Genomic DNA, 26,211 nt, shown 5'->3' on the forward strand with positions numbered 1-26,211 from the left:
TAGATTGTAAATAAAAAGTTGGCCCTAAATGGCAGTGTAAAGCCACTGGAAGGCCTGGCAGTTCCCGGAGCTGTTGAGAACTTGACCCCCTCTGTCAGGGTCAGAGATATTCCACTCGCAGAGTCCTCAGAGCTGCCCCACACCAGAGACTACAGGGTTGAGACCTCAGCTGGGAGTCCTTGATTCCCTAAAGCTCTGCAGCATGGGGCCCTCAGGGCCTCTCCCTGTTGTTTTAAGTGACTGTTTCCCTGATGGGTGTGCCTGGATGCCAAAGAGCTCCGTGCAGTGTGATAAGTCCATATTCCTCACCTACAACTGGGCTGAAGCAAGAGGCAGGAAAATCTTGTTTTTCAAGTATCGAAACTTACTAGCATTTTGGAAAACTACCCTTCACATCAATATTTGTCATGTTCCTTGTTTTATTTACTTATTTGATTTATAAAGAGCTGCCCTTGACTGTAATTTCTTGACACATGATATGATTAAAACATGGAGAACATTTAAACGTGAGATGGTGGTAATAGTACATTAAAAGCAACAGCTGAAAGAGCAGTTCACCAATACCATCACCTCACCAGGCTATGGTGCTGACTTCTGTCTTACTCCCCAGAATGAGCAGGGACTGTGCCATCTTCAGTATCTATGGTTTTTGTCCAGAACTCAGACACTGGCTGTTTAAACAGTTTTAGAAAAACATGTTCGCCCAGCCAGTGTGGCTCAGTTGGGCATCGTCCCATGCACCAAGAGGTCATCGGCTCGATGCCTGGTCAGGGCGTATGCCTGGGTTGTGGACTTGATCCCCAGTAGGGGGCGTGTAGGAGGCAGCCGATTAATGTTTCTCTCGCATCAATGTTTCTAGCCCTCCTCCCTCTCCCTCTCACTCTAAAATCAATAAAAACATATTTTTTAGAAAAAGAAAAAGCACTTGTTCCTGTGGTGCTGGGGGCACCGCAGCCTTCAGGGCGCCTCAGCTAGGAGGCCATTGTGAGAAGACGGCTGCATGCACTTGTGGGAAAGCCAGAAGGAAAGACAAGCTGCTGCTTTTTGAATTGTGTGTCTGACTGATTCTTGGCAGGCCTGACTGGAAGCTGGTTGAGGTTTGGAAATTACCTTTTTCATCTCTTCATTAAGTAAATGAGGAAACTGACGCTCAATGAAATGACTTCGTGGCTGAACAAGAAAGAAGTGGCCAGGTTTCTAAACTCCAGGCCACTGGCCTTTCCACTCTCTTACCAGCTTCTGAGCCGGGTCTTCCACGCTGGGCTCTGGGGTCTTCATGTCAGAGAATCCCACAGGTCGCGCGAGGGGAATAGTTCAGGTCTCTATTAGTCTCTTTATTTAAAGAGACTTCCGTATAAAAAATTGACTTTGCTGTAACTGTCACCCATCTTTGTTAAATGTCCTTTTTGTTAAAGAAATTGTAAGTGCTTTCCCTTCAAGTCAAATCATATGAAAATGCAGAAGGAATTGCTACGTTGATTTGCGAGCTGAGAGTTAATGTATCACTTGGCAGGAACTCTCTTAAGTGCAGCTTTAATGCACGTGGTTCCTCGTGTCCATTGTTGGCCTCTTATGTATGTAGCCACAGACCTAACTTTTAGCAGTTCCAGTAGGCTGTCCCTAGGGGTGTGGGTTCCTGTTCACCCAGAGAAAGAGTGGATGGCTGTGTAAAGACACTGCAGGTAGATGAGCTGCGGGGGCGGGGGGCGTTGAGTACCTCCCAGGCTGCTCTCCTCTACAGAGATCGCTGTGGTCTGGATTCTGGGCCCCAGCCTTTCAGGTTCATAAACTAATTGTACTTGAGTCTACCAAGCGATTAGGCTGGAAAACATTACTGTAGGGTGTTCAGAACCCCAACACGGATTATCTGCCCAGAATGCGAAGTGAATGCCATGGGTCTGCTCTTAGGCACTGCGATCTGGTGTTAATGACACCTGGCCCATCGTAGACATAATCGCAGGTTTCTTGGGGAGCGTGAGCTTATTCACTGAAGCAGTGAGGTCATCTTGAGGTTCTGGCTGGGCTGTAGTATTTCCTCCCCTGGCCCCGCTGTGAGAGTACATATTCCTAGTGCCTGTGACTCTTCTACCTGACTCCTTTCTCCACTTCTCCATCCTCTCCCTCTCCCACTCTTACTCTGCAGCTTCGCTTGTCACTGTCTCCTCCTAGCCATCGCTCTCCTGATTGTCCTAATTATCATCACAGCTCCCCCCGTTTTAGATGTTCATTTCCTGCTCAACTCCCAAGTCTCTACATCCCTGAGGTTGCTTCCTGCTGACCAGCACCTAAATGTATCCGTCCACAGCTACTCTCATTCAGTCTTGGAGGCACTTCCTCACTCCCATCTAGGCTTGATCCACAGCCTTCTAGCCAGTGGTTGCAAGGGGCCCCTTGTGGGGCAGGGCAGGGGCAGTTTCCAGAAGATTCTTACTTTGTGCAAAACTCCAGAGGTACAGGTAATGAGCCAGAAGGCAGCTTGTCTGAGGGGACATTACAGATTCTCCCAAGTTCTGAAGAAAGGCCTTGGGATCATCTGGAGGGTCTGAAACTCAGAGTCTGAGACATGGCTGACCTAGCCTCACAGCAACACCCCTTCTTTTCCTTGCACTGCGGGGGTTCCCTGTCGGAGCCATGTGGTGTCTGCTCTGCTGCTCACTTTACAAGACGGTGCCAGGTTAAACGGGCACACTGCTTCCGACACGGGCATTCTCCTAGCATAAACCCAGCATCTCTTAGTGTGTTCGTTTCCAGCTGGTGGGACTCCCTGACACAAGGTCTTCTCTGGTCACACTGTCCTAGGCTACTGTTGTTTCCGTAGGCTTTTCTGGGTCCCTACATGTACAGGTCATGTGTCAGCCCTCCCCTTCAATACCCAGTAGGACCCACCTGGCCCTGGGCTGAAGGCTGGGTCTCCAGGAGCCCCGTCTGTGTTTAATAGACGAGTTCTCAGGGTCACTGAGGTCATCCTGACTTAACTTCCTTTAGCTTTCTGGAATGTTCCTTCAGAATAATACATATTTTCTGCATCAAGATTTTTCTCAAGAAAAATGCTGAACTTCACACGTTTTCCTCTGGAAACAGTGTGGCCCTGTCTTTCCTGGCACCACAGGACAGGCGGGACGTGGTCTGAGGGAGAAACTGCCTTTGTTTTGCAGGCCTTATCATTTCTCTTCAGCTTCTTCGCGGAGACATGGAACAGATACGGAGAGAAAACCCCATGATATTTAGCAGGGGATTGGCGATTACAAGGAAATTGGGATTTCCTGATGTCATCATGCCAGGTAGGTAGAACCTCTCGGGGCTGGGTGGGAGGAGGGCTGGGATCAGTCCCGTGCTCTCTCGTCAGCGGTTGCTCAACTCTGCTGTGGGGGAGCCTAAGCCACTGAAAACCTCTGCGTCCCAAGTCAGCTTGCGACTGTGTCTGCAGCCAGCGGCCCCACCTCCTGGTGGCCGGTGGGCTGAGTTGTCGGAGTGGAGTGGGTGGCAGCAACTCCCAAAGAACCTCATGCGAGGCCTTCCACACTCCTCTCTCCCGGTCCATTCCTTCGGAGGGAGTGGCTCACAAGCACTTCCTCTTTAAGGGGAGGAATAACCAGAATGTGTGCCTGTGGCATTGCCGGGTCCCACTTCATGTGGGAATAGCAGGTGCATTTTAACGTTTTAGAAAGTGGATAAGACAGATGGTATCAGTCAGGCTTTGTGGACTGGATTGTACGGCCTGGCCAGTTCTCAGAAATATCCCAGCCCCCACCCCCCATCGAGGGCCCAGAGAGCCAAGGCAGAAAGTGGGGGCCCACTGACCTCCAGTGCGGGCCCAGCAGGTCAATCCCAGGTTCATATTTCCTAGCCAGGCAGGTGCGGGAACAGCTGGGAAGTGGGTCAGCCAGGCCACCGGAGTCAGGGGCTACAGGAGTGAGGGGAGGTAGAGGGGGTCTCGGAGGGATGGCAGGCGGTCTGAGAACCAGAGCAGATGCGAGCAAAGCGAGGACAATCAGAACAGACACATTGCTGGTTATCTGGACAGATGACAGGAGCTAGGAATCTGCCCTTCCCACTGAGTGTGAATGATGTGCTACAGGCTCGTTTGCTTTGTGTAGAGGACCAGGCCGGGCTGGACTGACTGACTGTGGGCACTCAGTCGTAAACATCCCGTCTGGAACTCTTCGTGGCGGCCGGAATTCTCCTGTTGTAAATGTTTGCCAGCGCAGCCCCAAGGGGAGTGTGGCCTGCGCACAGAGAAGGCCCATGTGCCGGGTCCCAGCTGCCTCCCACCTCCCACACTAGGCCCAGACTTGTTTTCTGCTCCTTCGATGCCGCTCCACAGACGCTGTGCATGCAGAGCAAGCTGCGGGGAGAGCTTCGTCTCTGCTCATGCACATGAGGAGGGTCCTCGGGTGGGAAACCTGGGCCGCTCAGCCAATCCACCTTCACCTGTGAATGCTGAGGAGGCTTGGTGCTCAAGAACGGCTTAGGGGTGGCTGCTGGAGAGGTGAGGCCTTCGCGGGATGTTTCTCCTCTCCTCTCCTGGACCACTTCTCAGCCCTCTATGGCCCCGTTAGCGGGAAAAGAGCCCAGGTGAGTCCCTGGCTTCTTGGCAACGTGTCATGGGAGAAAGCTGGTGGTTACCCAGATCTTTTTAGGTGAGATATCCAGGCTTCGGAGGTGGAGCCGTCTATTCTGAGAGGTGTTTAAAGTCCTCCCTTTAATGTCTAAGATTTGGACATTTCCTTCCTATTAGTCTTCACACTTTAAAACCCAGTGAGCAGACCCTAGAAAGGAACAAGCGCCAGTGAAATGTTGTGAAGCAGACTTTGCTTTCCAAAGTGACATTGTCCAAACCTTTTGTGGAAAGAGGACCCTGTGGAGCGCTCTGCCTCTGCTTCTGGCACACAGGTGTGGAAAGGACTGGGGGTATCTAGACGTCGCCATGGAAATCGGCTGCAGCCGCCGGTGGTAAGACAAGCTGAGGTTCAGGAGCTTTCCTGCCCCGGGCAGCTGAGCGACCACAAGCCCCGGCACTGGCCATCTTGTAGGTCCAGGCTGGGCTGTGGGTCAGCCTGCTGGGTGCTGAGGCTGACAGGAAGCGTGGTTCACGGGCAGAAAGCTGCTCCTCCTCTACCCTTCCTCCCCTGAGGGGAGAGCTTTTGAACAGATGACCACGCCCAGAGTTGTGAGCTAACAACTGCCAGCCCCTTACGCACCCCGAGTTACCAGAGTGGGTTTGCGTCCCTGGGCAGGTGACAGGCTGGCCTGCAGGCCCCGCTGCAGCAGCAGGAAAGGTGCTGGGTGTTTCACGTTGCAGGCAGCCCGTCTTGGGAAACCGTGACTGTGCTAACACGCCCTTCGGTGAGACTCCAAGCCTGGCTACTTGTCCCCCTGCAGCGGGTCTGTCCTTCCCTGAGGAACATCGCCCCGGGGCTGCAGCGGTCTCGCAGCCCTCACAGTGACCAGGTTACACGAAGTTGCAGCTTCTTGACACATGGATCTATGGGAAATGAGCAAAGAAATAAATTGTCAGTAACTGTGAACATTTCAACACTTACGGCTGAGCAATTAGAGTAAACGTAAAAAAACAGAATTACTCCTAACCTGTGACCCTTACTTTAAGATGCCAGCAGTGGGCAGCGCTCATTTGGAGAGCTTTTCTCGGGGTGGCCGGGCGCGTCCTTGTCAAAGCGCATTGATAGCTCGCAGCTCTGAGTCACAGAGCAGCGACTGCAGTGGGAGCCCGACAGGCTCTAGCCACACGAGCGCCGCGCACCGTTTCCGAAAAGGTCTTTCTGATGGTCTCCCATTCTTTTCATGGTGTGTGCATGCACACCACGTGACTGCTGTGAGCAGGAGATGCCCTACTGTGTGCCATAGCCGAGGCCCTGACTTCTAGATTATAGAACAAATAGATATGGGGGATTAAGCCAAATTTTGAAACTGGGCACTTACAGCCTTTAGTTTGTGTCACATTTCTGTGGCAGTTCTCCTTCCCTCCAAACTCACTTAGTTCAGTACAAAAGCGAGTAAGTCTGTGGCACACTTTTGCTCTTTTCCTAGATCTTTTTCAAGAAGATGGGCAAGAAAGATGGGAACAGGACAGGTGTTCCAGGTGAACAGGCTGAAGTTAGCACGGTTCCCAGGAACGCACTTGTCAGATTAGCCCTCAAAAAACTTAAAGAAAGCTGTCGGCCAAAAGACTGTAAACAGAAAGGGACGCTTTGAAACCTCCTGCTCGAGAAAAGGCTGTGCCTTTTCCAGACCGCGCCTGAGCCCCGGCCCGGGCGCCACTCCTCCAGCCTCTCTGCTTCTTAGCTTCCCTGCGGCTGCCCCAAGTCCTCTGGGCTCTGTGCGGATGACAGCATTTTCACTTGTTTTTGTAACCTTGAATTTTTAAGGCTATTTACTGTGAGCGGTATGGTCTATGCTTTTTATTAGTTAAACGGTTTTCTGTCTTGTCAGAAGAAATCTGCCCTTTGACTTAGTGTGTCCTGAGGACTGCGCTCTCCCTGAAGCGTAGTTCTCTCACTTAGTGTGTGTCAGAACCGCCTGTGGGCTTGGAAACAGATGGCCCGCCCACCCCGAGAGTTTCTGCTACGGGAGGATGCGGGGTGGGCCCAGCAATTGGCGTTTCTCACAAGCACTCAGGTGGTGGCGATGCTGCTTGAGGGATGCTTGCCCTCCCGAGTCAGCCCTGGCACCAGTACTGCTCCTCTGCGCTGCCCTGAACTTGTCCTTACAAGGCAGCGCTGCAGGCATGCTGAGTCTCTGGGGGCCCGGTGGTTCTCCCTGGAGCTCAGGAACACTCTGCCTGTGCTTTGACCCCTGGTGAAAGTGCATGCTTCATCGCGACCTGCAAGTGATGTTTATTCTCTTTTCCTGTTTGTCTTAATTGTTCTTGTTTCTCTCTGTGCTGTCCCCTCATTCTCGCCCCTTTCTTTCTGGTGCAGAGATGAAGATAGTTGGGTGTAAGTTCCTGCTTTTGTGTGTCCTGTCTGCTTTTTGCCTGCTTTGTTTCCATCTTCATTTGTTCCATGGAATGTTGCAATACTGGGGTGGGGCGTCATGTACATTATTAATCCTTCATCAGCCTCACCTTTTGGGGTAACTGACAAGACGTAAGAAGAGAAGCCACCAGCCCGGCCTAGAAGACTGCGTGTTACTCTGGGTGAGCATTAGGATCTGAGGAAGCGAAGGAGACCTGGGAAGGTTTAGAACCCCTTACCAAGCCCCAGGCGACAGCTCAGGGAAAGGTTCTTATGAGGCAGGCCAGCTACTCCCATTGAAAAGAAAGCGAGCGGGCTTAGTCCAAGCCCCACAGAACCAGAGGGCAGAAAGCTTCTCTTTGCAGCTCTGCTGGGCACCTAGCACAAAGGCAAACACAGAGGCCCGGTCTTTGAAAGAAGCTCTCCTCACGGGAGCGGTGGGAGTCCCACGGTGCAGAGGCCCCGGGCCGTCTGCTGCCAGACGAGGCCTTGGCGATATGCGTAAGGGATGGTTTAGGGATGGTCACCTCTGGCCCACAACAGGTTGAAAGATCATCACATTGTCAGCCCAGGAAAGAAATTGTCATATATAGTGAGGTCACTGTGCCCATCCCTGTCGTCCCGTTACAGCAGGGAACGTCCCTGACTTCATAACAATATAACCAGTAGACCTGTGACACAGAAGACATGGTTAGAAAAGCAAAGAACCTGCCGGGCCGGCGTGTTCAGTGGTTAGTGTCGACCTACAAACCAGGAGGTCACAGTTCGATTCACAGTCAGGGTACATGCCCGGGTTGCGAGCTCCATCCCTGTTCCTGCCGGAGGCAGTGGAACAATGATTCTCTCTCATCGTTGACGTTTCTATCTCCCCCTCCTTTCCTCTCTGAAATCAGTAAAAAAAAATTTTAAAAATAATAAAATAAAATTCACGTGGATTACCTTGAAAGTAATTTCCAGAGAGTTCTGGTTAAAACCAGGATAATATTTAAGCAAAGCACCTATTCTCTGGGTTAGACATTAAAATTCTCTAGATTATTCACCTTTTTTTTTTTTGCCAAATCAGCCTAGAAATTGAATAATTATTTAAACTCCATAGAAAAGCTAATGTGTAACTAAAAGGTTTCTTATCACAAGAAGGCTCTGGCATGTCTGTGTCAATTGTTAAAAATTAAAGGTATAACCGACTTTGATTTATCCCATTATAATAGCAATAACCCACAGTAACGTTCCCAGTTAATTTTGAATCTTACTTTCAGGACTGATTTTATTCAGCTTCTGTCCTGATGGTAGCAAGTTGATAAATTTGAGTTCCCTTCTGCTTGTCCTCGTCACCGCAGGCCGGAGTGCTCTGTTAGTGATGTGGTAGGACTCCAAGTGGAGGCTCCACTTGGCCCAAGAGGACCGCCTGTGCGGCAGCAAGGACAGCCTCTCGGCGGCCCGCCTCCCCAGCATGGCAGCCTCAGGGCTCCTTGAGGAGCAAGATGGCTTTCTCTGAGCTGCTAATTAATTCTTCTCATGGGCTGCTCTTCCCTACTTGAGACAAAGTCTTCTGAGAGCTTCATTATGCGACCAAATCGCCATGATTGCACTCCTGGGATAGGGAGGTAACCTGACGAATAGAAGGTCTGATCATGAAGGCCTCAGAAGCCCAAGGTGTGTGCCAGTCCTGGTCTGTCGCTGAGCCATGCGTACGAGATCCACAGACACTCCCGCAGTCAGAAAAGAGGCCCCGGCCATGTCTGACGCAGCCAGAAAGCTCACCTGCGAACCAAAAGCAGAACCTGTTCATTGTGGTTCCAAGGCCTGAGCCGATCAGATGGGCCCTGTTTCTGAGGACGACGGGGAGACAGGCTGGCTGGCTTCTGAAGGCCGCCTGTGCCAGCCAGCCCTCCTCTCTCAGTTCATCTCTGGAGGCTGCGGGCATCTTCATTCGGCCTCCCCGCTTTCCTTTGCTGCTTTCTTTTTTGGAAAATCCCTCCCCCTCCCCCCCAGCCTTTACCATGTTTTTGTTGTTTTTTCAGTCAGAAGCCCTTTAGAAAGTGTGACTAGAACTCACCGTGTCACGTATGGGCAACCTTAGAGCAGCTACATGGGCTCTTCTCATACAGGAACAGGCAGTCCCACCCCAGAGGCAGGCGTCACTACGGGCGTCTCGGACGGCGGTTCCAGCTTCTGCCTGTCTTGGGCAACGTGGGCTGGAGCCAGGGCCCAGGGAAGCAGCCGGAACACAGCAGGTGGTCCCTGGGCTTCAGCACCGGTGCCTCTGGAGGAGCGTCACCTGCTCCCAGGCACTTGTCACGCAGTGACCTGCCCGGCACTGAGCAGGCAGTGGGCCTGGGAGCTCGGCCTCAGCCAGACTCGGCGGCGTTGAGGGCTGCAGAAAGAAAACCTAGAAAATCAAAAGGAAACTTTTCTTAGGGGGAGGAGGAGGGGCTAGTTAAAACATAGACAAGACCTGATTGAAGTGGATTCTAGAATCTCTGCAGCGGCTGAGAGAGCAGCTGCCTCCTGGAGGGGAGAGAGCCCGAGCAGCCACCTGCCCTCTGAGAAGGTGCTCCGCCCGCCCTTCCCTCGCGCACAGCTGTGCTCAGCCCTGCGGAGCGCAGACTCGGAGCACGTGGCTGAGCAGCCGCGTGCCCCTCCCCCGGTGCTGTAGGGTGTCCATCGTTATTAACCAAGCTTGGAATGCCCTGAGCACCCACCCGAACCCCGGAGGCGCCATCGCTAGCCTGGTCCTCCACGCACAGGGGACAGTGTGGCTTCTGGGGTCACGGAGACACGGCATTTCTTCCCCCGCAGGCGACATCCGCAATGACCTGTACCTAACCCTGGAGAAGGGGGATTTCGAGCGAGGGGGAAAGAGTGTGCAAAAGAATATTGAAGTGACCATGTACGTGCTTTATGCAGATGGAGAAATCTTGAAGGTAAGGCTTCCAGCCAGTTTGGAACGGAGGCTGACCCTGAAGTGGCCCTCCTGTTCCATCCTGTGGACGTTGTCCAGGACCCTCGGGCAGGACTGAGCTCGGATCACCCGTGTGCGTTCTGCTCTGCCTCTTCCTTCGCCGGGGAGCCCTCGGCGCGCCCTGCTGACACTCCCAGTGTCACAGCCTCTAGCGTTCTTCCTGGGTCTGCCCGACGCCTTCCTGCTCCAGCTTAGACCTGCTCCCTGGCTTGTCCCACCTCGCATCGAGCTGCCTATTTCCCGTAACTTGCTAGATCCCACCCTTGATCCTTGAGCTACTACAGGAAGTTCCACTTGCTCTTGGTCCAGGGCGAGACTTAGGTCCTCCCCGGCTGGTGCCAAGTTCCGGGACACGGAACAACAGGCTCAAGCCCTGCGATTACCTGCGGCCAGTGCACCGCAGGGATGCTGTCACTCATTGGAAGTGAAGACCTGGCTGCTTTCCTGTTGTCAGTGTCAGTTTCCCCTCCGTCATGTCGGGGTGCAGTTCCTCGCAACTCACATGGCCTCGTTTGCAGAGCACTTGACTGCAAGTCAGTCTTTCAGTCCTCACTCTGTGTGTTGACAGCAGCCCTGCGAGGTGGGCAGAACAAGAACAGTCATCCACATTTTACAGAAGAAAAGGGTAAAATTAGCCAAAATCACCTCCCACCGCGAGGAAGAAATAAAGGAGAACGTTGAAACGTTGGTCAAAACAGTGATTTGTCACTTTGAAAGCCCACCTCCGGGATTCAGGCATGTCCGTTGTTTGCATGGGAGTCCTACCGAGGTCAGCAGAGCTGTCCGTGTTCACCCCCCACCCGTGCGGCTTCCTGCCCTCCAGGGAGCCCGGGCAGCCCCGGCGCATCTTCACGGCAGTGTTTGGGAACCCGGGTCAAGTTAAACCTGCCTTCCTCGTTGTAGCCAAGGACAGCCCGCTGGGGGCAGCCTAAGGTGCCAGCACAGCGCGGGGCTCAGGGCGGTTAGGAAACCAGCTCTCTCCACTTCGGCATTTCATTATCTTTGTGATCTGGCCGTGTGCCAGGCACAGTTGAATTCTCCCGCGGAGTCCACTGTTCGCTTTCTCGGTGAGGATGCAGGACCCACCGCAGGGCATCAGGCACCCCACTCAGCGCCCGGTTTGCTGCAGTGTGTGCGGTTACCTCTGCCCCAGGGCAAGCGGGCACGGTGACTGCGAGTCCTTGCACCGTCCACACAGTTGTTTCCAAAAGCAGTGAATTTAGGCCCCATGAAGTTCCTCCTCTTACACATCCGCCTGGCAGGGCGATGAGACCTGCACGAGAGACAGGGTCCCAGAGGCAGAGACATCGCGGGCCCTCAGGAAATGACACCTTATTTTGCTTCTCTCTTCCAGGATTGCATCAGCTTGGGTTCTGGAGAGCCAAACAGAAGCTCCTACCACTCGTTCGTCCTCTACCACAATAACAGTCCTCGCTGGGGAGAGATCGTCAAACTGCCCATCCCCATCGACCGCTTCCGCGGCTCCCACCTGCGCTTCGAGTTCAGACATTGTTCCAGTGAGTGAGACCCCACATTCCTTAGGGGATAGGAATATAACTCTTCCCACCCCGGAACAGACTTGAGAGGGTTATTATTGGGGCAAGAAAACGAGGAGTTGTGAAGAAATGGCCATTCAGAGACGGGATGTCATCAGAGGCTGTTCTCTGGACAGTGATTTCAAACCAGAGGGTTGGCCCTAGGTGGTTTGGTTCAGTGGATAGAACGTCAGCCTCTGGACTGAAGGGTCCCAGGTTCGATTCCAGTCAGGGCACAAGCCCAGGTAGCGGGCTCGATCCCCAGTAGGGGGCACGCAGGAGGCGGCCCAGCAATGATTCTCTCTCATCATTGATGTTTCTCTCTCTCCCTCTCCCTCCCTCTTTGCAATCAGTAAAACAACAGAAACCCAGGGGGTTGGGTATTGTTTGCTCCTGGTGTCTGACCTGGACGCTGGGTGATGGCTGGTGTCGCTCCCTGTGGGTGTTCCCTGTGTATCAACTGCTTCCTAGAAAGCCTCAGGCTAACCAAGACCCGCAGTTTTGTCTCTCTTTAGGTCTAGATAGCCTGGGCCCTGGGATATCAGTGGACACACAGCCCAGTGCATTTCTTACCGCTCCTGCAGTCAGGTCGATAGTAAATGAAAGTGAGGGACAAAGAAGTAAAGACCTAGGTGGTAAGCACAGGGGGGTTTGAAATTTAAACGCAAATTGGGGGCTAAAACAACTAACACTTGGCTGTGATTACAGCGAAGGACAAAGGGGAAAAGAAGCTCTTCGGCTTTGCCTTCTCGCCCCTGATGCGGGATGACGGGACCACTCTCTCCGATGACATCCACGAGCTCTACGTGTACAAGGTGTGGCTCAGTGGTTGAGCATCGACCCATGAACCAGGAAGTCACAGTTTGAGTCCCGGGCAGGGCAAATGCCCGGGTTTCGGGCTTGATGCCCAGTTGCGGGGGGGCGGGGGGGGGGGGACATGCAGGAAGCAGCTGATCAATGTTTCTCTCTCATCATTGATGTTTCTATCTCTCTCTCCTTCTCTGAAGTCAATAAAAATATATATATATTTAAAAGGCATGTCAGCCATGCTGGGGAGTTTCTGGACAGAGCACAAACAGCAACCAGAAATCCCCTGGGACCTGACTTGTACACGTGGCGCGGTCAGGAAGGACTCTGTTCTCTGCTTCTGCCCGCAGTGTGATGAGAACAGCACGTTTAACAACCATGCCCTGTACCTGGGCCTGCCCTGCTGCAAAGAGGACTACAACGGCTGCCCTAACATCCCCTCCAGCCTCATCTTCCAGCGCAGCACCAAAGAGTCTTTCTTCATCTCCACGCAGCTCTCCTCCACCAAGCTCACCCAGAACGGTAGGTGACGGCGCCGCAGGGGTGCCCTCCCCTCCCTCCGTTGCTGATACATGTTAAGGGAGACGGGAATTACTGCTGTCCTACCGCAGTGAGGGGATCCTTGTCATCGAAGCTGAAGGAATCACTGGCAGTAGCAGCCTCTGGGGTTTCCCTTGTGTTTGGCAGCTCCCGAGTGCACACCCAGAGTTCACAGATGTGTCTTTGGCCTTGATCTCAGCACTGAAGAGGCTGTGGCCACGCTCACAGCTATTTCTGTTCCCTAGGCCTGCCCCCCTTCGCCCCCGCTATCCGTGTCTGGGAGAGTGGGTGTTGCTTGTCCTTGGCTCAGCCAGGGCTCACCCCCTGCCGGCTTGCTTTCTAGTGGACCTCCTTGCTCTGCTGAAGTGGAAGGCCTTTCCAGACAGGATCATGGACATCCTGGGGCGGCTGCGGCACGTCAGCGGAGAGGAGATCGTTAAGGTCTGGCTTCCCCTTAGGTCCCATGCCCCGTGCTGCCTGCACTCCTGTAGGCCTCCTTTCCCTTCCTTGGGGTCTTTCTCATTTCCTTACTTTGTAACCCTCTCACCACCCAGCCTGATGTCTTTCCGCTATCTGAAACAAGTCTACAAGACGAGTGTGGATGGGAGAGTTGGAAGGGGTCGACCTCAGCGAACGTACCTCAATCAGATTGAGGACGTTTTTAACAAAGACCAGCTTAGAGTACCCTAATTAAGTTAATAACAATATACCTACCTATATAGTTTAAGTTTAAAAAATTTGGCTCTCAAAAGAAATTTCAGTCATTGTACTGTTGATATTTGGCTCTGTTGACAAATGAGTTTGCCGACCACTGGTCTGGATTCTAGAAGAACTAAGTCTGCCCCATCTCTCCCTTAGCGTCCATGGCAGGGAAACGTCCTTACTCTCTGCCTCCACCGCTTGCCCCAAGTTCCTATGCGACATTCCCATCTGATGGCCGAGCAGGCAGCAGCGGTACCGCCATCCCAGCTGTCTCTGTGGGCTCCTCCACGCTGCGCAGAGTGTTGGCCCCCCTGGTTCTAGCTCAGGAAACCCCCAGGCACTTCCGCTGGCGAAAGCCCCACAGGTGGATTCCCCACAATGGACTGAACTGCACTGAGGAAAGGGGGGGTGCTTTTGGTGATGAGCAAGAGCAACAGAATGTAGGACAGAGACAGAATCTCAGGAGGCTGCCTGTCCACATGAGCATTCTTGGCTCTGTCATCACAAGTATCAGACAGCGACGCGCTGTTTCTACTTCCCTTTCACAGCTCCGTTGACTGCATAACACACAACACGGCATCTGCAAATCAGGAACAGTGTGTCCCTCTGTGCACTTCTACGAAGTCGTGGATGAGCTCTGTTTTAATTCTACGATCAGGGTATCATACATTTTAGAAAGATCTCTTAACAAATAAGCTCATCCTAGTTTTTGAAACTTATGATAAATTCATCCTCAGGGCATTTCTCCTTCTGAGCATGTTCACAATATCATCGAGTGAACAGACAGTAGGAGAGCCTGTGATCTTTTAAGCTGGTTGTACTCCTCACAGGAGAACATTCTACCAGCAGGTGTGGTCTCAGCACCAGTCATTTGTCTCAGGCCAGCCAGAGAGAGTGTGGGGAGAACACACTAGCGTTTCACTCTTTATTGGAAGATTTCACACCTCACAAAAGTAGACAGAATAGTATAAAGAGCCCTGTGTGTACTCAACACCCGCGCCAGCCCATGGCAAACCCTGCCCATCCAGTCCCTAGCCACACCTCCCACCTTACATCCTTTTGAAGTAAATTGCAAGCATGGTATTATTCCATTGCGTTCTGACCAGCAGAACGTTAGCTTTGATCTTTAAAGACCACTGCATCCCAGAGTGTGTCTTCTCCCCCTTGGCGTCTGTGTCTCAGAAAGGCAAGTGCCCTAAACACAAGCAGCAGCAAGAGGCAATGCTTCCAGGCCCTTCCCCAGTGACGGGCCTCGCAGGCTGCCTTCTCCTCTCTGGGCCACTAACTTCTAGATCAGAACATGGCTTCCGTAGGGAGGGCGTCCCTGGCCACATCCTCACCCCAATGTCCTGTATGGAGTTAGGCCCGTAGAGAGCGAGGGACGGCTGAACTTTTGAGGTCCCAGGAAAGTGAGCTCTTTTTCTCAAAATGAATTTGGCATTAGAATCACCTAGATTGTCTTGTTTTAAAATTGCTCTCCTCTATGGATGTCCTAGGCTTTTAGGTACTTGCTCTTTCCTTACAAGTTTAGCACTTTCCCGACAGGAAGCGTCTCTCTGTTCCTCTGGGCTGTCAGCACATACCCCAAGTCCACCTCGTGAACCCTTTAGCTTATTCGTAAGTGGTGGTTTGAGACCTTAGGTCTTTGAGGTTGTTTATTGGGAGGTAAGTGCATTGGTGCCTGGAACAGGCCCCGGGACCGGAGCCCTGACGTCTGTGCTCTTGCAGTTTCTGCAGGACATCTTAGACACACTCTTTGTGATTTTGGATGACAACACAGAGAAGTACGGCCTGTTGGTGTTCCAGTCTCTGGTGAGTCTCATCCTTCCGGGCTTTTCCTTCCTCCTGCCACATCTTTTTGAAAGGAGGGAAGTAAGTTATTAGAGTGAGTCAGCACAAGGTTCGGATGTTTCCTGTACAAAAGGGACTGAGGAGTATCACCCAAGACCAACCAACCGACCAGGCAGATCCCTGCGAGATCAAATGGGCAGAGTGCAGCATGGTCAGGTCCAGGCCTCAACTTTGTGGTTCTGATACTCGGTCTCATCACAGCTGCAGAGTTGCCAGGCCCTGAAATAGGCCCAGAGACGACCACGGGGAGCAGGCGGTCCATTCCTTCACACACACGTGGCTATAAGCACCAGGACAAGCAGAGACGCCCTCGTGCTGGCCCCCCCTCTGTGAAGTCGTTTGGGAGCCAAGAGTCGCAGGAGGCTGCTTAGTGAGAATGGACAGTGATTAGGTGTTTCGTGCACTTTGCTTAACATATCCAGTCCCACGGGAGGCTGTATATTCAGGGAGACCCAGATACTCCAAGTCTACCCGATAGACGAGGGCAGAGGCAGAATGGCACTGGCATAGTTGCCCCTTCGGCTTTTCTTTCTCCTCACTGCCCTGGCTGGCCAGCCCCATTTCTGAAGGGCACAGCCTTTCTTGGCTAATTTGGCTCCGAGGACAATCCTTTCTCCCTCTTTTCCCAAGTGTCTGAGATGCATTAGCATTTATGCACCTGCACAAGTATTGTTTTGCCTTCCCCTGGGTCGTGTTGTATACCCAGCATTATTAGGAAGAGGCTCAGAGCAACACTGGCAGACAGTGGAGCCAGGTCTGGATTGGGAGTCCAGGAGAGGCAAGAACAGAGCAGACAGACAGCAGTTCAGGCTCAGGATGGAAAGCACACGTTCGCCGCCCACGGGGAGCACTAGATAAAACACTGACGGTTTGCCATTCCTTGAAGAAGAAAGAGTTCTGTTTGGTGCTGGGGATAGGGCTGAGGCCTCCAGTGAACCCTGGTATCTCCGCCAGGTGTTCATCATCAACCTGCTCAGAGACATCAAGTATTTCCACTTCCGGCCTGTCATGGACACGTACATCCAGAAGCACTTTGCTGGAGCCTTGGCATACAAGTAAGTTCCGTCTGCATCCTTATCAGGGCTTGAGTTTGAATAGAAAGAGCCTTAAAAAAAGGTCACCTGACCTTTTCACCTTCATTGAAGAACCACCACACTGCTTTCCATGGTGGCTGCACCACTTCACATCCCCACCAGCGGTGCACAAGGGTTCCGGTATCTCCACATCCGTGGCAACACTTGTTACTTTCTGTCTGTTTGGTTTTCTTTTTTCTATCTTTCTTCCTTTCTTTATTTGTTTATTTATTGTATTTGGGATTTTTTTTTATAGGAGCCTTTCTAAAGGTTGTGAGGTGGAATCGCACTGTGGTTGTTATTTGAGTGTTTCTAACAATTAGTGATGTGAGCATCTCTTGACATGCTTTTTGGCCATTTGGAGAAAAGGCTATTCGAGTCCTTTTCCCATTTTTGAGTCAGGTGGTTTGGTTTTTGTTGTTGAGCTGTGGCAGTTCTTTATATATTGTGGCTATTAACCCCTGTGGGTATGTAATTTGCAGAGATTTCTCCCATTGCCTTTCGCTCTGTTGCTTGTGTCCATTGATGCACAGTTTTCAATTTTGATGTAAACCAGTTTACCTATTTTTTATTTTGTGTCCTGTGCTTTTGATGTTAGACCCAAGAATTCATTACTGAGTCTAATGTAATTAAGCTTTACCCCTATGTTTTTGTCTAAGAGTTTTAAAGTTTTAGCTCTTACATGTAGGTCTTTGATCCATTTTGAGTTAATTTTTGTTTATTGTATAACATAAGAGTTCGACTTCATCCTTTTGCATGTAGATATCCAGTTTTCTAATATAGTTTGTTGAAAAGACTGTTCTTTTCCCCATTGAGTAGTCTTGGCTCCCTTGTTAAAAATAATTTGACCATATACATGCAAGGGTGTATTTCTGAGCCATTCTATTTCTGTAGATGTCTGTCTTTATGCCAGTACCACACTGTTTTGATCACTATAACTTTGTACTAAGTTTTAAAATCAGGAAGTGTTAGTTTTCTAAATTTGTTCTTTTTCAAGATTGTTTTGGCTATTTGGGGTTCCTTGAGATTCCATATGAAATTTTTTCTCTATTTCTGCAAAAAAAAAAAAAAAGCTGTGGGTTTTCAGCTGACATTTTAAACCATAGTTTCTTCATAGGTGTCAAAGCTGCCAAAAATATGTCTTGCTTTTTCTATGGAAGGAATTAGCACAATTTTGCAAAAATATAAGTAAAACCCAAGGATAGTGAGGCTGTGGAGTTGCTGGAACTCTGACACTTGATGTCACTTTGGAGAGCAGGCGCCCTGCGTTTTACACGTGTCATCTCATTAGTATTCCCAGTGCTTCAAGATGGACGGTTGTTTTCTCCATATTTTAAATGAGAGAATGCAGCACAGAGGGACCAAATAACTTGCCCCAGGATACCGAGTTAGAAGCTGATAGGCTCTGTGTGAGCCCTGCTGTCTCACCAGGGCCTACACGCTTGACCTCTGTGCTCTGTTGCCATGTAACCGTGCAGGCCTTCTGACCCTGTAATCCTGTTTCACTCGACTGACCTGGTTCCTGAGGAAATAAAATAGAGGGGATGAAGGTTGAGCAAGGAGGGGCCCACGGGACTCTGCACCTTTATTCAGAGTCTACTATTCACTAGTCATGGTTGTATGTTGTAGAGACACAGCAGTTTTAGACAAAACAAAAATACAGACAGTCCAAGACTTTGGGAAAACTTTCTCGTAATCAAAGAAGAAATGTGTGTCAGGGAGAGTGATAAGGAGTGATTGTAATGGACTGGGAGTGTTGTCCGGTCTCAGACAATCCGAGCATCTCCCAGCGGCAGTGGGCCTATCGCTCCGTCTAGCTCAGCAGCAGGTGTTATTTCCGGTGTGGCTGATTCGGGGCTGAAAACATTTCAGGCTGCATTGCGTGTGGATTAAAGTGGGTTCCTGGGACTGCTCTCTCCCCCAGGGAGCTCATCCGCTGTTTGAAGTGGTACATGGACTGCTCGGCAGAACTGATTCGGCAGGACCACATCCAGGAAGCCATGCGGGTAACTACTGGCTGACTTGGAGAAAAGTAAAAAAAAAAAAAGAAAGAAAGAAAGAAAAGAAAAGCTTGTCTCCAAGTTGGAATTGTCCACCACCTGATTTTAGTGTAGAATTCGCTGTTCCTTTGCCCTTCGTTCCCTGCTGTGTTAGTTCCCGACCATCTTCAGCACCTTCCCATCCCCTCTGTGCCCACACCTCCAGGCCTTGGAGTACCTCTTCAAGTTCATCGTGCAGTCCAGGATCCTGTACTCGAGAGCCACGTGTGGGATGGAAGAGGAGCAGTTCCGGGCCAGCATCCAGGAACTTTTCCACTCCATCCGCTTTGTTCTCAGCCTGGACAGCAGAAACTCAGAGACGCTCCTGTTCACTCAGGTCTGTGGCTCGGGGGGCATTGATGCGGATTCTTGTCTGTCTTAGTGGGGATTTCTTTGTCCTCTGGCTTCCAGGCTCCTGTGTGTTGGGTAAGGGGTGGTTTACAAGAAAGTACCTACTAGAACGGAAAGCTGCCTTTACTTCAAAACCAGCTGTGGCCCAGCTGCCAAATATAAAGCATCCCAGTGGCTTATGGTAGAGGAGCACAGCTGTGTTCTCAGGAGTCCTCTTCATTTATTTGTTGTCGTCGTTGTTTTGTTGTTGTTAATCCTCACCCAAGGTTATTTTTCCCATTGCTTTTCAGAGAGTGTGGGGAGGGGGGGGGGCAGAGAGAGAGAGAGAGAGAGAGAGAGAAGTGAGAAGACACATCGATTGGTCACCTGAGCATAGACTGCAGCATGGCAGACCTGTGTCCCAATAGCATAAACTCCCACTCACTCTAGGCCAGTGTCTACTGCCTGATGAGTCAGTCAAGAGAAACAGCCTCCCTCCTCTACCTGCCTCTTAGGCAGCGTGCACTCTCGCCTCCTGTCTCTAGGCGACGTTCCGTTTCCCTTTGTACGTCTCGGGTTAATGGTGTAAGAGGACTGAGGAGTGGGAAGCCTCCGTCATGCTACCTGCATGTAGAAGAGAGAAGAATGAGAACCAGTGTTTGTTGAAAGCCTACTGTGTGCCAGGCCTCCTACTAGAAACAAACTCTATAACCTAGTGTTTTCCTCAGACCCATGTCAGGAGGTAAGTAATAGCATCATCCCCGTTTTACAGATGAGAAAACAGGATTAGGCAGTAACTCACCCAAGGTTCTGTGGCAGGTAAGTGGTAAAGCTGGGATTTGAACTCACGTCTGTCTAATTCCAAAAACCACTGTCTGTCTCCTACACTGCTCTGCCTCCCGGAGGCTCTGGAATTATTATCAGATTGTCCTCAAGAGGCCACCTCGTGGGTCTTCCAGAGCTGAGGTTCTAGAAGAGAGGTCTCCCAGAACACACACTCCCAGGCCGGCTGGGTCACTGAACTCGGTGCCCACATCGTCGCAAGTCCTCAGGAGTAAGCCCGTGCATTCTTCAGCCTTTGGATTTACACTGAGACCGCCAGGCATCACCTATGAAGGAAATAAAGTCTTCATATCAGTGGTTTCAAAGAAATGTCTCTGTCCTGGGGCAATGGTCCAGCTCTCAGCTGGGGAAGGACTGCTGGCTGCAGGGCTCAGCAGAGTTCGGTGAGCGCTGCGTGCAGGTGCTCGGCCCTTCCCGCCACACTCTCCTTGGGAGGCTCTTGGCTTGAGTTTGAAAGGTCAAGAGCTTGATCGTAGAGACAGAAACAAACATTTGAACCCATTTTATAAGCAAAAACAACATGGCTATTAAGCCATGTTGAGCTGACTTCATTTTATAGTCCCTTCTCTTGCCAGCAAATGCCCTGGCAAGTTATGAAAGCTTCAAGTGGCCTGGCCCCAGTCAGTTCTCTTGTTTTCATTTCCATTTTGGCTCTCCCTGCTCCATGTCCTAGCTTTACCACTTACCTGCCACAGAACCTTGGGTGATTTACTGCCTAATTCTCAGTTTTCTCATCTGTAAAATGGGGATGATGCTATTACTTATCTCCTGGCATTGGAGTGAAAGGCCAGGGGAGAGCCCGTCCACAACAGGGCCTGCAGTGCCTTCTCACCCTCTCACCGCCTTGTATCTTTGTCTGAGCGTGCACGATAGAAACACACTACCTCCGAGCTAACCACAGCCTCACTTGCTTCTGCAGGCCGCGCTCCTCAATTCCTTCCCCACCATTTTTGACGAGCTGCTGCAAATGTTCACCGTGCAGGAGGTGGCAGAGTTTGTGAGAGGGACCCTGGGGAGCATGCCCAGCACTGTGCACATCGGGCAGTCGATGGATGTGGTGAAGCTGCAGTCCATCGCCAGGACTGTGGACAGCCGCCTGTTTTCTTTCTCAGGTAAGTCAAGTTGGGATGACAGTCAGAGTCACCTTTTCAGGGTGCTAGCCACGTGGTAATCACAGGATCAGTTTTATCAGCCGTCACGTAAGAAGCCAGTAGCCTTTAGATGCAGTCTTTTTAGTAAACTATAATTATAATTTTTGGCAATAAAAACTTTTAAGTTCAAGAATGCAGACAAGACATAGGACTACTGCCTCACTCACAATTTATTCTTAGAGACCCACGTGGCATGGCCTGCAGAGCAACTCCGGGCCCATAAGTCTAGCCTGCTGCCAAGAATGGGCCTGCCACACCCCCAGCAGGGGGGACCACGGAGGGAAAGGAGGGGGAGCAGAGAGAAGGGTCTGGCCCGAGGGGAACAGATAAGCTGAGGAAATAAAAAGAACCTGAGGGGGCCCCTGAGAACCCTCTGTGCTTTCCCGATTCCTGGTCTTGCCAGTCAGATAGATTGCTTTTCCTCTCTGTGAAGGAGCCTCTAGGATTAGACAAAGAGATGTTCAGGGAGCCCTCCACACCTCCAGACCGGTCAGGGCAGCCTAACAAATACCACCAGCGGGCCAGGCTGCTGTTCAGAATGAACCTCCAGCATCAAACCCAAAGCCACATTAAACATGAGCAGCTTGCAGCGGTACCAGGTTCTCCGTGGCCAGATGTTAAGGTCAATGTGAGCCTGATCCTTTAGTAGCACGAGCATAGGAGAAACTTCTAGGGCACAGGAACAGTCGGAAATGCTAGCAAATCAATTACTGAATTTTTATCATTAGAATTTTTTATAATAAAAAATTTTAAGTTTGACTTTTGAAATATAACAGCAATAATTTCACAGCCCAGCGCTACACACATTTGCAATACTAAACAAGTGTTCTCTTGAACTTAGCTCGCTGGTGGCGTCTTGCTGATGGAAAGCTGCCACCAAGAACATCCGCTTTTCTTTCAGTCTCTGTTCAGGTTAAACGCTCTCCTCACCAGCTGCTGGATTGAAGGTTGGATCAGGTTGGGACCCTGTCACTGAGGCCAGCGCCACTCTAGAGCTTTGTGCTGAGCAAGAAGCTTTCTCAGTGTCGGGGAGGGAGACAGCAGACTGCTCTCACTGACACACTTCACGTCTAGTATTTTCTGCATGTACTTGCTCCTCCCATAATCGTGCAGACAATTTGTTCTAAAACTTTATTGGGTTTGTTGTTGTTGTTTTCAGTGTAAATTTTTATATTTAGAATTAGGCAGCTGGACTCGGTTTAGATGATCCCAGTTTTGTTGCCATCATCGTCAGGAGCCAGTGGAACATGTGCCTTCTTCCCTCCATCAGCCTGATCAGGGTGCTGGCCTTGGCCACATCAGTGTCACGGAGCTTCTCCACAGCCTCTTTGATCTGGTGCTTGTAGGCCTTGACATCCGCAAGGAACACAGTGTCTTGTGTCTTCTGTCTTCTCCATGGCTGACGCGGTGGTCGGAGAATGTGATGGTGGCACAGTGGGCAGGCTTGTCTCTCCTGGGGGCGCTCTGCTAAGGGTATTTGGGGCCTTCGGAGCCTAGTGTCTTTGGCCGTCGGAAGGTGGGTGACGTGCGGGTCTTCTTTTTTGTGTGGCTGTGGACGCCTTTCAGCGCTGCTTTCTTTGCCTTCAAAGCCTTTGCTTTGGCTTCGGCTTTGGGAGGGAGGGGCAGGGGCTTCCTTCTTAGCTTTCGGTGCCATCTTCGTAAAAAGCGATTGGGTTTGGAGATGACAAGCCACCACCACGTCTTCATTTGCATCTCAATCCCATTGAATGCCTGAGTTGTAGGGTTTCTACCAGTGCTGTCATTTAACCAGCACTCATTCTCAGAGCACATTGGTCTGATCTTCAGCAGATTCTAGTAAAAAACTACTGTTTCTGCGGCAGCTGTTGGTTGTGTCATATCCTGCTTGGTTGGTGTTTTGGTCTACAAAATAGATTATGAACTTCTCTTTTAGCCAAGCATCTTTTTATTTTTTATTATTATTTTTAAATATATTTTTATTGATTTCAGAGAAGAAGGGGGAGAGAGAGGGAGAGTGAGAGAGAGAGAGAGAGAAACATCAATGATAGAATCATTGATCGGCTGCCTCCTGCACGCCCCACGTTGGGGATTGAGCCCACAATCCAGGTATGTGCCCTGACCGGGAATCAAACTGTGACCTCCTGGTTCATAGGTCGATGCTCAACCGCTGAGCCACCCGGCCGGCATCAAGCATGTTTTTTAAACATAGGATAGCTGTCAGTCCATTTTATTGGAACATGTTCTAATCGGTATTTGGCAAGGCAGTCCCCAAATCTCCGTGTGTCATGTGATTTGTCTTTGGCTGGCAGAGATTTTCTTTCTGAATTTCATCTGGAACACTTAACTATGGTGAAATATGAACAATCAATCCAAAATGCTATGGCTCTTTGTGTTACTGATCATCTGACTGAATCACGCTGGCCGGGCGTGTGGGACCTGCAGGGCCCAGAAACACTTTACACTGTGTTATCATCACACTGTGAGTAAATGCAGAGGAGGCCCTTAGCACCTCGTTCTACGGTGCTAATGGGGGCGGTGGAGCCCACAGGGAGACAGCTGCCTAAGGTCTTAGAGCAGTGGTTCTCAACCTTGGCTGCACATTAGAATGACCTGGGAATCTTTTTAAAATCCTGATTTCTGGGCCTCATCCTCCGGAAATTCTGTTTCTTTGTTATGGGGTGGGGCCACAACATTAGTAACAAAGAAACAATTTCCGGAGGATGAGGCCCAGAAATCAGGATTTTAAAAAGATTCCTAAGTGATTCTAATGTGCAGCCAAGGCTGAGAAGCACTGTCTTAGAGCGAATTAGTAGAGCAGCCTTCCTGAACTCAGGTGCTGAATAGTCACCTCCTGATGGCAGTGCTGTTTGAGTAACAATGAGGAGAAAAGAAAGTAGGATTGTCGATAAGCGTTAGCTAATTATCAAAGGCTTAGGACAAAAGTCCTGCTTCTGTCCTGTTCTTGCTGTGCTCACACCTAGCATCCCACAAGCCTGAGGGGCAGTGAGGCAGCTAATGGCTGCACAGAGTAAGTGCTGGGGGCGGTGTGCCAGGACACCTAGCCAGGCGTTGGGAAGAGGGACGTTCACAATCCGATCAAGTGTGCAGGTTCAGTCAGTGCAGCTCGTAGAGCTGGAATGGCATTTCAGTGGCAGGCTCACTAGAAGCCTTTATTGGGAGTCTAGTCAGGAAGGAGCTTTCATTTGGAAGCGCTGTCTTCACACTCACCCTGCACACAGTGCCACAGACACTAAGTCTTGACCAGAGAAAGACAGAGAGAGCTGGAAGGATAGTGCTGGGGGAGCTGAAAGTGCCCGGAAGTGGGTGGGTTTCTAGGCCTGCACAAGGGGAGGGCGTGGCCTCCAGCGTGGCCTCAGCCCCAGCCTCGCCTGCCACTGGCTTCAGCGGTGGCTCCTTCACCTTTGTGTTTCCTCTCCCAGAATCCCGCCGCATCCTGCTCCCGCCGCATCCTGCTCCCTGTGGTTCTGCATCACATCCACCTTCACCTGCGGCAGCAGAAAGAGCTGCTCATCTGCTCAGGGATTCTCGGCAGCATCTTCTCCATCGTCAAGACCAGCTCTCTGGTAGTGGCCCCACCCCCCCCCACCCCCTCAGCTCTGCCCGGACTGGGGTTACCCCAGCCAGAGGCAGACCAGCAGAGAGCGCTTTGTACACTTCCCAGTCAGAGAAGCTTTCATCAGTGACAGGAAGGTACCCGAGTGAGTGGAGGCCTGTGTGTGCCCAGCAGGCTACTCAACACAATTCAACTCAGTCTTGCTATTTTTAAAAGTTTCACTACCGTAAAACCACCCTCAGTCCACCCAGAAGCATTGTTGTCTGTAGAGCAGAAAGCCCAGTCCTTGGCCGCGCTCTGTGCCATCAGCGGCGTTGGTTCTGGGTTCCTGGGTGTCCTGAGGGTTCTGAGGGTGCTCGGCATGGACAGGGGCGGGCAGGCTGGGAGGCAGCTGCTCATTCAGACTTTCTGGCAGCTTCCTGGCAGCCTGATCCCACCGTATGGCATCCTGCGCCTGCCGGATAGGCCAGGGTGGGTGAGAGATACAGCAGATGCTGCCACAGGCGCACTGAGCCTCGGCTGGTACAGCTGTGCTTGAGGAGGGAGGTTTCACGCTTGTGCCTATTTTCTTTCTTTATATTTTCTTTTAAAAAGAAATCTGTGGTGGAAGGGGAGGAAGGGAATGAAAGACACGTATCAGGCATGAATAATTTATTTTAATGATATTTACTATATGTATTTATGATAGTAGAAGAAATTTACATTTCTTATAGGAAATTTGGAAAATATAGGAAAGTATAAAGAAATAAATTAAAAACAAAAATGAGTTTTTTATTACACACCTTATTAAGTTGAGATAAGATTCCTGGAAAATAAAATGTCAAGTGCATTGAAAATGAAGGCCAGTGGCCAGGTGATAAGAACACACGGTTAGGCCAGCCGTGCACCGGAGAGGCGCCAGAAAGGAGTGTGCTTGGTTTGCGCAGGACACAGGGACCCAGTGGGGTGCTCTGGTATCCAGACTTAAAGTACCATCTGGTGTTGGCACAGCGTGGCAGAGCCTCTGTGAGGTGTAGGGTCCTATGGTTCGCTCTTGGCTCCCGGCAAGGCCTGGCAGCTCCCTTCCCCCCAGGCCTCAGAGAGGCCACACGGGTGCATAAGGTCTCCTAGTGACCAAGGTCAGACTTGACAGGTGGGAGGCTTATTGCTAAAAAAAAAAAAGGAGAAAGATTGAAGGATAAAAGGAAGAGGAGGAACAGATAAAGCCTAGAGGGGATGGTCTGGTTGTATTTGTGGGGCTAGAGAGTTCGATCCAATTAATCGCTTACAATTTCTCAAAGAGGCATCACAGGTAAGAGTGTTACGATCAGTCCAGCAGATGAGAGACAACTTTGGGCCCAAGAGCTGCTCAGATTCTTCACGTGGATCGGGCCGGGCGTCATGGTGTCGATACCAGCAGGCGGGTAGGGGAGGAGAGCGATTGCAGCTGCCCGAGAGCAGAGGGGTTCTCTTCCTTGTTCGCCTCTGTACACTCCGGTCCTCAGACAGTGGCTGGCACGTGATAAATGCTTAGTGAGTGATGGATGGATGGACATTTGGACCAGTAATAACCTGAAGAGGCTGGAGAAGGGCCATGGGGTTTCTGTGGGATAATGGGAACCGAGTTAGGGGGTTTGAGATTGAACGTGGGAGCTCTGTAAAGGGATAGCACAGGCTCGTCCTGAGCTCAGAGCCTCGTGGCTGGGAGGCAGCCTTGTGAGGAGGCGTGCTCCGTGTTCTGGGGGCTGCTCAGAAAGACGCAGACCCAGAGTCCTCCGGGGGGACCAGCGCCCATGAGCGAGAAGCTGAGGAGCTAGAGGGGGCCCAGGCACACCTGGCAGCAGCCCGGCCGGCAGAGACTGAAAGCAGCCA

The 26,211-nt window shown here is 51.1% G+C and overlaps 1 protein-coding gene across 1 annotated transcript in view; it reads left to right on the top strand.

Annotated features, from left to right (window-relative positions):
* The window catches only part of DOCK3 (dedicator of cytokinesis 3), a 141,363-nt gene that overhangs the window by 72,041 nt on the left and 43,111 nt on the right, over positions 1 to 26,211 (top strand). The window contains exons 13-24 of the mRNA XM_023745994.1: positions 3,156 to 3,281; positions 9,774 to 9,898; positions 11,291 to 11,453; positions 12,180 to 12,286; positions 12,629 to 12,800; positions 13,162 to 13,259; positions 15,249 to 15,332; positions 16,326 to 16,426; positions 18,369 to 18,450; positions 18,650 to 18,820; positions 20,576 to 20,768; positions 24,243 to 24,370. Of these exons, the coding sequence (XP_023601762.1) occupies positions 3,156 to 3,281; positions 9,774 to 9,898; positions 11,291 to 11,453; positions 12,180 to 12,286; positions 12,629 to 12,800; positions 13,162 to 13,259; positions 15,249 to 15,332; positions 16,326 to 16,426; positions 18,369 to 18,450; positions 18,650 to 18,820; positions 20,576 to 20,768; positions 24,243 to 24,370 (1,550 nt within the window). The remainder of the gene's footprint in view (positions 1 to 3,155; positions 3,282 to 9,773; positions 9,899 to 11,290; positions 11,454 to 12,179; positions 12,287 to 12,628; positions 12,801 to 13,161; positions 13,260 to 15,248; positions 15,333 to 16,325; positions 16,427 to 18,368; positions 18,451 to 18,649; positions 18,821 to 20,575; positions 20,769 to 24,242; positions 24,371 to 26,211) is intronic.

This window comes from Myotis lucifugus, unplaced genomic scaffold (genome assembly GCF_000147115.1).
Source record: "Myotis lucifugus unplaced genomic scaffold, Myoluc2.0 scaffold_614, whole genome shotgun sequence".
NCBI classification, from domain to species: Eukaryota; Metazoa; Chordata; class Mammalia; order Chiroptera; family Vespertilionidae; genus Myotis; species Myotis lucifugus.